A 13091-nucleotide genomic window follows, 5' to 3' on the forward strand; every position below is an offset into this window, starting at 1 on the left:
TTATTACAATGATGGTGCACAAACACTGCATTATTATTTGTATTATTATTCATTAGCATAAGAATCACTAACCATTCAGCAAAGTAAACATTCCTTCCCGTGTTACAGAAAAGGAATCCTAACTTGGTGAAGTTTTTGTGACTTGCTCAGTGTCCCCAAAATACTGACTTAAGATGTATTTTGCACTCAGGGCCGGGGAGTCAGTATACTAACTGCAAAGCGCCCTGTCACCACGTACTTTCCAGTGGACACACCAGACTGTCACTGCGCCTCTTAATGAACAGCAGTGCCCAGAGCTGACCACAGCTCTCCAGGGCAGTCAAGACAAGGTCGATTGTCCCCTTTCTGACTCCAGACTCCACCCGCCATCAATGCTGCAGAATTCTCTCCAAGCTCTCTCTCTGCTGACTTCTCCAGGAATTACTCTACTTGCGGGTATTTAATAATGATACTCTCCCGCTTCTGCCCTACAGGCTTCAAATGTATCCTATCCTTAATAACCCAGAATCCAATGCACCTTCGTTAAGTCCCCAAAGCGGAAAACGGGTGTAAAATTGTGCTCGATGCTGCCCCCTGGTGGTGCTACGCGGCAATATACCAATAAGGCTACAGGGGCGCCACCTGTAGGTCGTTTTCTTGACAAAGATAAAGCAGTTGTAGGCTTAGGAGTGGATCAAGGCCAGGGTTGGGTTAGACCCCTAATATTTGGCCAAGTGTATGTCTACCACAGCCCTGTTATCAGTGCAATATCTTTTGGTACTAACACACTTCGGCTTATCAGAGAACATGTATGCATTTCTTTTGTGTTGAATAGAAAATTTGCTGACAAATTTAGACAGCTTTGCTGACAAAGCTTAGAAACTAAGCTTTCATAGTGGATTCTAGAACAGTATACTGTTTTGACACAAATAAATTATTTTATTTGACGCCATGACTTAAAAGTTACCTTCAAGGAATGAATAATGAATGCTTAAAGATAGTTTTCTCTAGAAGAGACCTTATAAAAAGTAAGGTTCTTCTTCCACATCCGCACTGTTTGATAACCTGGAAATTATAGTGCATGGCAGAGTCCAGACCCCGGCCCCTCCTATGGCGCAAGGAACTCTGCAGGGGAAAATGGGGCCACTAGTTTTTCTCAGAGGCCACGGCTCTGGCAGAGAGACTGGTGGCAGTGTATGTAATTAAATGGAGAAGGGCTGGAGAGAGGGAATATTAATGACTTAGATGAATGAGGAGCCAAGAGCTTCCCTGTAGCCGGGCCTCTGGGTGCCAGGCTCCCAGCCAACCTCCCCCCGGCCACTCGGGGCCTTGGCTCCGTTCCGTAGCCGGAGGGAGGTCTGGCAGCTTCGCGAGAGAGGAGACCCCCCAGCTGCTCTCGGGGGGACTCAGGGGGCTTCACCTGCCCTTTCCTGTTCCCTTAGGAATCAGAAGCTCTGTTTCCATGGAAACACAGCCACAGGTTTTCCCAGGGACTCACGAGGGCAGAGGGGCATGCCCAGGGGGTGAGGACAAAGGGCTTTGGAAGCAGATTAGGCTTGTCCCCCCCCCCCCCCCCCCCCCCGCCTTCATCCATTCCGGCTGTGTCTTCCTCTGCAAGTAACTTAACCTTTCTGTGCCTCGGTTCCTTATCTGTAAACTGAGATGCAATAGTGCTTGTCCTCGGGGGTTACAGAACTGCCCGGCTAGTTCAGCTGGTAGAGCGTGGGACTCCTAATCCCAGCGTTGTGGGTTCGAGACCCACGTTGGGCAGCTGCTCTCCAACGTTTGGGCTTCCCTTGTGGCTCAGTTGGTAAAGAATCCGCCTGCAATGCGGGAGACCTGGGTTTGATTCCTGGGTTGGGAAGATCCCCTGGAGAAGGGACAGGCTACCCACTCCAGTATTCTGGCCTGGAGAAGTCTATGGGGTCACAAAGTGTTGGACACAACAGAGCGACTTTCACTTTCACTTTAGGGGGTTATGGTTGGGAGAAAAGGAACTAATCTCTAAAGCACTTAGAAAAGTGCTTGGGTGCCAGGTGAGTGCCCACAACATGTCATTGGCCATTAGTGGCATCAAGTCACGAGATGCCAGCGGTGGTGGGACACTCAAGAAACTGCCTTGAGTAGCGCTTGTCAAACCGTTCCTTACAGCCCCCAGGGATGCCAAGAGGTGCCTGAGGCCACTGACGCAGGATGAGAGGGGAAGGCGGCGCTGGCAGGACGGTGACCCCTCTTTCTCCTCCTTTCTCACTTCCATGAGGTCCTTTCTTCCTGATCTCGCTGATATACAGAAGGATCAGATCTTAAAGGAGGGTGTTATGGTAGAAGTGAAATGTTTCAGGTTGAAATCTCCATAGAAAACCCTTGAAAAATCTCTTTAAAGGCCTCATAAAAGACAGTAGGCTCAGCTGTGTGTGCACAACTCTACATAAGAATTCTCGGGTAGGGACTTCCCTGCTGGTCCTGCAGTTAAGATGCAACTAAAGGTCCTGCATGCCACAACTAAAACCCAGTGCAGCCAAATTAGATAAATAAATAAAGTAATAAAATAATTATTTTACAAAAGACTGATAGTAAAAAAATAGAATTCTTAAGTGGAGAGCCAGTGAACTTGATTAAAGGAAAAGAAGAAAAGACTTCATGCGCATACATGAGCGTCCAAACCACTGTACTGCTTACAAGCTGTGTGGCATCAGGCAAATTAATGAACGTCTCTGTTCCCTGGTGTCTTCAAAGTACAGGTAAAAACAATTCCTATATATAATAAATACCAAACAGGGCTTACTATTACTTATTTAACAAACACTTAATACAGTGTTTATTCCATGCTGAGAGCTCTCCTCAGTTCTTTGCTAACATTAACTTATTAATTTTCAGAACAAGTCCACGAAGGAGTGGTGATGTGGGTGAGTGTGTGCCCAGTTGTTCCAATTCTTTGTGACCCCATGGACTGTAGCCCTCCAGCCTCTTCTGTCCATGGGATTCTCCAGGCAAGAATACTGGAGTGGGTTGCCATGCCCTCCTCCAGGGAACAAACCTGTGTCTTCTGCATCTCCCACATTGGTAGGCAGATTCTTTACCACTGTGCCATCTGGCAGGGATGAAGCAGTACAGTTTTCTATATTTTATGGTTGAAGAAACCGAGGCACAAAGGTTGTGATATTGCTCAAATAAGTGAAATGGGTTTGGAATTTTGTGCTCAGAATCTGGCTCTTACTTCATAATGCTACCTCTTCAATAAAATGATAAGAACAGTAAGAACAGCAATAATAATAACTCTCCAGAAGAAAATGAGGGATTCAGGAGAATACACGTTTCTACTTGCCTATAGGGTCTGTTCCACCCTGATTTAATACCAACTTGTATCACCTGAATATATTTGTAGATAAGTTTGTTGCGGATAGAGATTAAACGAGATGTACATAAAGGTGCCAGAATTAGACCAATGTTTAATTCATGAGACAGTAAAACTATAATAACAAGAAAAGTGGTGAGCCCTCTGCATCAGCCCCCTGCCAGGTACTTGCCATCCTTCATGTCATCAGTCCTCAGAACATCCCATTTTACAGGTCATGTCCAACAAATACTTACTGAGCGAGCATGTTAGGTACCAGGACTTTTCTAGATGCCCAGAAGAGCGATGGAGAAGACAGATATGGTCCTTGCCCTCATGGACACCAATAAACAAATGAACAGAATTTCCTGAGGGGCGTGGTAGCTGTTTGCTGTTTAGTTGCTAAGTCGTGTCCGACTCTTCTGTGACCCCCATGAACTGTAGTTTGCCAGGCCCCACTGTCAGTGGGATTTCCCAGGCAAGAATACTGGTGTGGGTTGCCATTTCCTTCTCTGGGGCCAGGGTTGGGGAGGGATGGTGTCTTCCCAACCCAGGGTTGAACCTGCGCCTCCTGCACTGGAAGCCAGATCCTTTACCACCGAGCCACCGGGGACACCCACGACCCGAGGGGTAGATGCGGCTACAGCAAGTAATCAGGGTGATAAGAGAGACAGGCGGGCTGTGTGGGGGCAGGCTACCTTAGATATGGTGCCAGAGAGGGCTTCTCTGAGGATGTGATCTTGAAGCCGAGACCTGAGGGTAAGGACTCAGAGATCTCAGGGAAGAGCATTCGGCAGAGAGAGGAAGCAGATGCAAAGGTCCTGGGGGTGCAAATGAGTTTAGTGTAGCTGAGGAGCAGGCCAGTGGGACTGGAGAGGAGCCCCAAGGGCACAGAGATAAGAGCTAATATTGGGGTGATGGGTGGGGGCTATTCTCTGGAGGTCCAGGCAAGCCTTCAGACTAGAGTCTAACTACACGCGGGAGTCATGGACAGTTCTGCAGCAGGAGGAAACTGGTGTGAACATCAAGCAGATTTATGCAAGTTACTCAACCTCAGCGCAAGCACTGGGGTCTGCTTCCAGCCCCTCAGAACCAGCAGGTGGGTGTCTACACATCCAAGCTCACTGTGGGCCTGGTCTGAGGGCCTCCAAGCCCCGGGAGGCCCGGCGCTGACCCAGCGAGGGCACTAGTCAGGGGCTGGGAAATAGGACATGCCACGAGCACTCTGGCCCCTCCTGGGACAGGCCGCCTGGGGCGGTGATGGTACAGGCAGGGGCTGGGGTGGGGGCCGCTGTCACACACAGTCTTTGTTGCACAGAAACCCCGGCCGGCTGCCCAAGGCTGGGCCGGGAGCCAGACTGGCCTCTCCAGCATGCTCAGCGGTCCTGCAGCCCAGCCCCCACTGTGAGCTGGGCTTTGTCCTCCACTCCGAGCTCAGAGAAACCTCTGGGGTGCGGGTCAGGCTCAGGGTGAGGTGAGGACCATGCCATCTTGTTAAATGGCACTGTTTCCACTGAGTTGCTCAGGGCAAGAACCTCTGCCTTTCCAATCCACTTAGTAATTGAAACAGCTCTGCGCAATGGGCACCATTACTGTGCCCATTTTACAGACTAGGAAAGGGAGGCACACAGCTCAGAGGTGGAGGACCAACTCCAACCCAGAAGGCCTGGGTCCACCGCCCACACTTTCCACCTTTGCCCTGCACGGCCTCCTAAGACCTGGCTAACATGCCACTTCCTCCTGGAAGCCTTCCCTGATATGTCCCAAGCAAGAGGCAATAGTGAGAAGAGTCCAACAAGTTCAAATCCCAGCTCTGCCCACTGTGAGCTCTGGAGGCCTTGTGCCACGATTAGAGAACTGGTGTGCTGCCATGGAAGATCCTTCGTGACACAGCTAAGACTGGTGGCTCAGATGGTAAAGCGTCTGCCTGCAATTCGGGAGACCCAAGTTCAATTCCTGGGTCAGGAATATCCCCTGGAGAAGGAAACAGCAATCCACTCCAGTACCTTTGCCTGGAAAAATCCAATGGACAGAGGAGCCTGGTAGGCTACAGTCCATGGGGTCGCAAAGAGTCAGACATGACTGAATGACTTAAAAAAGACCCAGCACAGCCAAATAAAAATAAATAAATGATATTTTGAAAATCCTGAATTTTAAAAAGTAAACAAGCTGAGAAGTAATTTCAGCTTTCTTTTACCTTAATTTCCGATTGACCCTTAACTGGCTGTGTTTTGAAATCTGGGGGTAGGGTAGGGCCCAGCTTCATGAGTTGTGGGTTCAAATACCACTCTGCTGGCTTCTGGCTGCACAAACGTCGGCAACTTACTCAGCCTTGAGTTGCCTCTGTTTCATCTTTGAAAGGAGGATGACCACAACATCTGCTTCAGCGCTGCCTTTGAAGATTAGCGGAGTCAATATTTGCGTAGTGCTTCCCGAGGTGCCTGGCACTTGGGAAGTTCTCAAGAGTGAGCGTTAAGAGGCTGGACTCAAATCAGATGGACTGAAGTTCAAACCTCAGCGCCTAAGCAGAGGGCAACTGCATGACATTAAGAGAGCTGCTTAATTTCTCCAGGCCTCAGTTTTCCTACCTGTAAAATGGGGATAAAAATATTCCCTAGCCCTGAGGGTCAATGTGGAGATTTCATGAGCTACTAGTTACCACCTGTTGGACACTGAGGCTGCACCTCCACTGAGCTGTGCTGAGAACGTGTTTCTCCCAAGATTCTTCTCTGTCACTGCCTCGCTCACCTCAGTCTAGTGCTGGCTCTGCCTCTGTGCTCACAGAGCCCTTTAGAACCGCATTAATAGTAACACCAAGTAGTTAATATTCATAATACCTGGGCTTTACAGCCAAACTACCTGGCCTGTAATCCTGAGGACACAGCTGTGTGGCCTTAGGCAAGTTACTTTACCTCTCTGTGCCTCAGTTTCCTGATCTACAGAATGGGGATAACGGTGGCATCTACCTCATAGGCTTGCTGGCAGGTTTAAATACACTAATATGTGTAGAGCGCGTTGAACAGTGCCTGTTGCAGGGTCAGCCTGCTAGGGCGAGCGCTAACCCTAACCCTCGGGTCATGATATTAGTACTAGCAGTACTAGATAATGCCCACTGCCAGCTCCTGGGGTTCCACACTGCACCGTTTTCCTCTCTCTCTGGGCAGCACCAGGCAGGGCACGGAGCTGTGATCACCCCCACGTGGGAGGTGGGGCATCTGCGCGGCCGGTGGGGCTCGCTCAGCCCCCCGCTTGCAGCTGCCCCAGGATGGGCGCTCACCGCCCCGAGCTGCCTGCCACCTCCCCTCTTACCTCGCAGCCTTTGGCCATGGCGAAGCCCCCTCCCAGGAGAAGGATGATGTTCCAGGGCACTGTGTCCTGAGCCCGCTTCCACGTCAGCAGGGGCACTGTCTCTGTGTTGGGAGCTGGGCGGAGAGAGGACACTCAGCCTGGGAGGGGATACCCAGTTCCACCCACCCCCCTACCCCGGGCAGGGAAGGGACCCAGCACACTCTCAGGACCCTCAGCCGGAGGAGGGGACATGTGGGGGTCTCCAGGAAGCCACAATCTGGCTTCAGCATCCGATTTGGGAGTTTCCGGGAAAAAAGCCACAAGCATCATGACAGGGCATTTGCTCTACTCAGAATCTTCTGGGATTGTGCAGTTCACATGCAGAACATCCTTTCAGTTCCTATTTTCACCCTCGTTTACGGAAGAGAAGGTCCCCTTTGTAACTGAACGTGTACAGAGAGGAGGAAAAAAGAGGGAGGAAATTCAGGAGAGTAGACACCGAGGGAATGTCTGGTCCATGGAGTTATGAGACGACTGTATTTCTTCAAAAGCAGGGATGTCTGCAGTGGATAGAACAAGGGGCTGGCGAACGTCTGCTGAAAAGGGCTGGAGAGGCCACTAATCCAGGCTCTGCAGGTCTCTGTTGCGGTCAGGCTACCGCGGAAGCATGGAAGCAGCCACAGAGAGAGCAGACTCACGTGGACGGGGCGGCGTTTCCCCGAAATTCTATTTACAAAGCGGGTGGCAGCCGGATTGGCCCAGGGGCGGTAGTTTGTCATCCCTGCACTGAGAGCGTCCTCCTGGACCCTGGTTCACTGCGGGTCCCCGGAACATGACCTTGCCTCTCAGAGCCCCCATCTCCTTAGCTGACCCCTGACCCAATAATGGAAGCTGGTAGGTCCTTGTGGGCACTGATGAGGCAGTGATGGAGCCGTGGGCGGAGGGACACTTCAGTTCAGTTCACAGCTGCCTGGCACCTGGAAGTCACTCCGTAAACACGTGTCAGATGATATATACAACACACGGAGCCCCGTGTCTGGCACCGAGCAAGTTCCCTGGAACCGGGCCTTCTCACTCCAGGCTGCCAGCAGTCTTCCTGGAGGAGGATGGGTCTGGCCCATTCAAGGTTCCCCCGCTGCCAGGACAGTCCCTGGTTAAACGTTCTTTGATATTTTTGTTTCCCCTTTTTGGTGTTTTTCAAAATTTTATAGCTTGGTTCTCTAAAACAAAAGTTTCTAACTGGATAACAAAGACAATCCAAAGCTACTTAATAAAGCCCCTCTGCTAAACAGTCCATGGGGTCGCAAAGAGTTGGACATGACTGAAGTGACTTAGCACGTAGGAGATGCACGCAGCCCACGGGTGTATACACGTGGTTCTGATGTCACACACTGCCAGCGGATTCGTGGGCCAAACCCAAGTATGAGTAAGCCCAGAACTGGAAGAGGCAGGTGGCCCAGCCCTTGGCCTTTAGGTGATAAAATAGTAGTTCACTAAAGAGGCAGCCAAGGGCTGAAAAAGTGACCCACCTAGAAGGTAAGGGTTGTACAAGCAGAGGGGGGAGGCCCTGAGGATGAGTTTAAGTGAGTTAAGATAATGAGGTTAAGTGAGTTAAGTGGTGAGAGTTTATAAAACTGCTCACCATATGGTGAAGTCAGCTGTTACTGCCTTTATTATCTTCCCACCCAACCATGCCCTTGGCACTGTTTCTTATAAATGCAGCCTCTGACTGAATTTCTCACTTCTGGCTCTACCTTATACTCTCTGCTGTCTAGAGCAGGAGCTGAAGGAACAGACTTTGAGGTTAAACTAGAATTCAGTCCTGGCTCTGCCATTCAGCTGTGTGACTTGAGCCAAGTGCCTCTACCTCTCTGAGCTTCAAAGGTCTGCAAAAGGGAGCAACAAGTTCGGACAATGACATGGGCCGTGTGTGCAACGGACTCAGCATGGGGTGTGGCCGGAGCGAGTCTGTGGTCATTTAATTAGCAAGAGTATATTGGGGACCTACCCTAGCCCCTGAGGATATGGAAGTGGCCAAAACAGGGAAAAACCCTTCCTGTTGGAAAACTTACATCCCAATAAGTGAGGCAGGCGATAAATCAATAAATGTATCATGTTGGGAAATTTTATGCGCTATGAAAAAATTAAAAAGAAAATATAGGAAAGAGACTGAGAGTGCAAAGGAGGAGTGCTTTTCTAGATGGTGTAGTCAGGGAAGGCTTCTTTGGGGAGGTGACCTTAGGACAGAGTCTGAAGAGAGTGACGGAGTGAGCCACTCAGATATCTGGAGGAAGAGCCTGCTGGGCAGAGAGGAAGTGGAAGCGATCATCATCACCCACATCTCCATCACATCCCCTCTTTCTCCACCTCAACAACGTCATCCACAGCAGCCTCCTCCTCGCCTTCCTTCCCCTCTTCATCATCACCCACACACAGCACCCAGTAGGCAAAGCCTCAGTACTTGAGGAGCGATCATAAAGGGGGCTGCAAGCGCCACTCAGACCCGCAGAGGAATGGGAGACAGTGTGTAAGATGAAGAAAATCAAGTTTGGCTTGGATGTCTGAGGTCCACCTCCCGTCTCTTTTTAACTGGCGGTGTGACCTTGATCAAGTCACTTTCTCTCCATGAGAACTGACGGACCACTCTCTAAGGCTGCGTGGAAGGCATGGGTGTTGAGTACTAGAGTCAGCGCTTTAGGAGAGTAGCAGAAAGTGCGTGGGACTCGATGCTTCGAGGGACAGAAACCAGAGGCAGGAAGTAGGAGGAGCAGTGGGAGTAGGTACTGTGAGGGGGTGGGTGTTCTGAGGGGGACCACTCTGCCAGGGAACAGAAGCTAGCATTAGGCAGGAACGCTAATGAAGTAGAAGTTACACAGATGCCAAAGCTCAGAAACAGGAAAAACTCTGGAAAAAAAAAAAGTTTAAAAAAGTGAAAGTGTTAGACAATCAGCCGTGACCAACTCTTTGGGACCCCATGGACTGTAGCCGGCCAGGTTCCTCTGTCCATGGGATTCTCCAGGCAAGAATACTGGAGTGGGTTGCCATGCCCTCCTCCAGGGGATCTTCCCGACCCAGGGATCGAACCTGGGTCTCCTGAACTGCAGGCAGGTTCTTTACTGTGTGAGCTACCAAGAAACTCTGAACAGACCAAGAAATGATACAGGCAGTGGGTGGTGAGGAAAGCCAGCTGGAAGCAAGACAGAGAAGCAGGGAGGAAGAGAACATCTGAATCCCGTTCAGTGGCACAGCCTCAAAGCCCACGGTCTAAGCCACCTGACCCCAAGGCTTGAGGTCCACCTCTGCTACAGTAAGTGCCTGTGGGTCTCTGGGAGACGAGCTCCTGGCTCATCCTTACACTATACTCCACACATACAAACCTCTCCTCCCGGAAACTGGAGCTGCTGTTGGAATACACTTTTCTTCCCCCAGCAATAGAAGATGGTTAGATCACAACCCCTATTTCCTGACCTCTGGCCCAGGGCTCATCCCACAGCCTCGGAGGGTGATGGGCCAGCCACGGCCTCTGTCACCGGGAGCAGATGTTGGCACTTTCTTCTGCAGACACCAGCTAAAATCCCAGTGGGGTCATAATCTGGCAATCTGAAGGCCAGCCTACAGATGTTTTGGTTTGGGTGCTCAGTGATTTTCTAAGGCTGAAGTTGAACACCTGGGTCTAGGTTTGCCGCAGTCCCCCTGCTTCCTATCCGTTTAAAACCCAGCAGGAGATTTCCATCTCTGGCTCCTGAGGCTCTTGCTTTGGGCCCAGAGTTTTTCTGGGTAGAGCCGAGGCTATTGTAGAGGCACTTACAGGACTAAAGAAAATAAATGTCCATGAATTTCTTCTTCAAGAAATTAAAAATTTTATTTGTGGACACTGAAATTTGAATTTCATGTTATGTTCACAAGTCAGAAATATATATATATATATATGTATATATATATATATATTTTATTCTTTTCAACCATTTAAAAAATGTGAAAGCCATTATTCTGAGTTCAGGGACTGTACAGAAACAGCCAGCCAGCTGGGTTTGACCCAGAGACTCTAATTGCTAACCCTTGCCCTGGACTGTGCCCTCTGGCACCTCTGTACCCAGACGTGGTCGAAGCTCAGACAGGGAGAGCCAAGAGGCAGGATCGTGCGGTTTGTACAATGGGGCTGTCAGTTTCAGGAGGGCCCCGCCTTCAGGCCACTGATCACCACGCTCCAGACCACCGGCGCCCCGGCCTTGCCCACCTTACCTTTAAAGTCAAACCACCACTTGAGGGACGGCTTTTGTGATGGGAAGAAGAACAAGATGGTGACAACGGACACACCGGTGACAGCATCAGAAATAAACCTACAAGGACAAGGCCCCAAAGCATGTGACCCTGGGCATCTCAGCAGGCCAAGGTTTGGCAGCTTTGCAAATGAGGATTTGTGGAAGGGAATTAGGCCCACTGGGAAGGGGACGCTGTTGGAGGCCACCGATTGTGTTCTGCACTGCGCTCGGCAGGGATGCGAGCCGCCGGTGGATGCGAAAGCTCTTTATCCACAGCTCCCTGGGGTGTTTAGGCTCTGCTGGAGTCAAACCAATGTTTATCCTCCCACTTCAAGGACCCTAGGAAGAGGGATTTGATCAAGGAGGGGAGAATTTGAGAGACGCAGAAGGCTGGAGTCTATGGAACCCCTATGCATCACTGTAACCAGGGCCCCTGTGAAGCCCTGAGTGTATTTGTTCAGCTCCTGTTTGCACTCCTCCTGGGGTGAGCAGCTTAGCAGGCAAAGATGCAACCCAGAGATGCAGCTCACACCGGCAGAGCCCAGATGGAGCCACCGCAGAGCCCCTCAAAACCTCACCGCCACCTTCCAAGAATCCACAGCGTGTCCTGTGGGGATATCAAGCCCACCGAAGTCCCAGAGACAGTCCTCGGGGGCAGGTATCTTCCCTTTCAAATAAGGAATCTGAGGCTCAGAGAACAGCAGCAGCTTGCTCAGGGCCAGACCACGGTGCATAGAAGAGATGACCTTGAACTCAGATATTTCTGGCTCTGAGTTCAGTGAAGCACAGAGCCAAGTGCCAACAAAAGCGCTTTCAGCCCACACATTTGGGGAGAAGGGTATTCAAATGGCCAAGAAACTGGGAAAGATGGTCAGTATCAATGTACTAGAGAAACACAGATGAAAACATGTGCTAACAGACAAGTAAAACGTGAAAAGGGTGACAGTATCTAATGGGGATGTTGAGAAACACAGGCTATTGGTGGGAAAATAAACTTTCTGAAGGGGGAGTTGGCAGTACGTTTCAAAACTTTACGTGTGAATACCCCTTGATCTAGGAATTTATCTTCAGGGAATAATTGGGCTCTTGTACACAGATTATGTACCGGGATGTTCATTACTGATAAGAGCAAAAAAAAGGGGGGGGGATTTTTAGTAGCGACATGGTTAAATAAATTGTGTATTATCATATATGTATAATGAAGTATCCCTTGCTTGTTAAAAAAAGATAAAAAATAATATCAACTATTATGTTTGACATGGAAATACAACTGCGATATCTTGTAAACGAAAAAAAAAAAGCAAGTTTTTTGGGACTTCCCTGGTGGTCCAGTGGTTAAGAATCCACCTGCAGGGGACACGTGTTCTATCCCAGTCCAGGAAGATCCCACATGTGGGGCAGCTGAGCGCCCAGTAGGTGCTCAGTAAAAGTTGATCGACTGAATGAATAATCGAATGAATGAACAAACCACGTGCTCAGGGCTACACAGTCTGTAGTGGCGGAAATGGCATTCGAACCCAGTTCTGTCTGATTCCAAATGCAGAGCTCTTATCACGCGAGAACCCAGATGTCTTATCACCCAGACCTAAGCTCTCTTGAGAGCAAAAGAAGGAACTGGTAATAACCACCGGGATGAGAGGCAGAAACCTAGCCCGGCTCTCCCCAGCGGCCCTGCCTCCTCAGCTCCGGGCGGCCCAGCCCCGCGGCTCCCCCGTTGGACTCCATCCCACGGGTCCCCAGAGTCTCACCCAGGGGTGAAGAGGCTGGCCCAGCCAGGGATGAACTTCGGGTCCCGGGAGAAAAGGAGGATGGCGAACACGCAGAACAGGATGAACACGGCCTGTTCGGCAAACCTGCAACAGAGATGTGAACACCACGGGGACCTTGGCCTTTGGCCTGAGAGCTGCAAGGGAAGGCCTGGGGCGGCGGCCCGCCGGGTGTGACTGGGCCCAGGCCCTGCCTCTGAGAGCCGGAAGCAGCAGTTCACCGCCTCGTGGTCCCGAGAGCGAGGGGTGGGTGTAAGGGGTTCCTTTCCTGGGGCTTCCACGATCCCCCAGCATCCTTCCTGAGCATCGGGCCCGCCTCCCTGCAAACTCTTCATATCATTCCCAGAGTCCTAGGGACACTCCAGAGAGAGAAAGAAAGTGAGACAGAGTCGGAAAAACAGAGAGGCAGGCAAGAGAGGAACAGTCACATATCCAGAATGGGGCAGATACGAGAAGGACGCA

General features: G+C 50.5%; 1 protein-coding gene and 1 non-coding gene across 5 annotated transcripts in view; one reads left to right on the forward strand and one right to left on the reverse strand.

The window, feature by feature from the left end:
- Positions 1 to 13091, reverse strand: part of SLC13A3 (solute carrier family 13 member 3) — a 101631-nt gene that overhangs the window by 5057 nt on the left and 83483 nt on the right. For all 4 annotated transcript variants that reach the window (XM_043883379.1, XM_043883380.1, XM_043883381.1 and 1 more), the window contains 3 exons: positions 12612 to 12716; positions 10844 to 10941; positions 6623 to 6735 (listed from right to left, as the gene is read on the reverse strand). In XM_043883379.1, coding sequence (XP_043739314.1) covers positions 6623 to 6735; positions 10844 to 10941; positions 12612 to 12716 — 316 coding nt within the window. The remainder of the gene's footprint in view (positions 1 to 6622; positions 6736 to 10843; positions 10942 to 12611; positions 12717 to 13091) is intronic.
- Positions 1677 to 1749, forward strand: TRNAR-CCU. The gene has a single exon. It is a non-coding gene; the product is annotated as a tRNA-Arg (tRNA).

Source organism: Cervus elaphus, chromosome 23, assembly GCF_910594005.1.
Source record: "Cervus elaphus chromosome 23, mCerEla1.1, whole genome shotgun sequence".
Classification (NCBI taxonomy): Eukaryota; Metazoa; Chordata; class Mammalia; order Artiodactyla; family Cervidae; genus Cervus; species Cervus elaphus.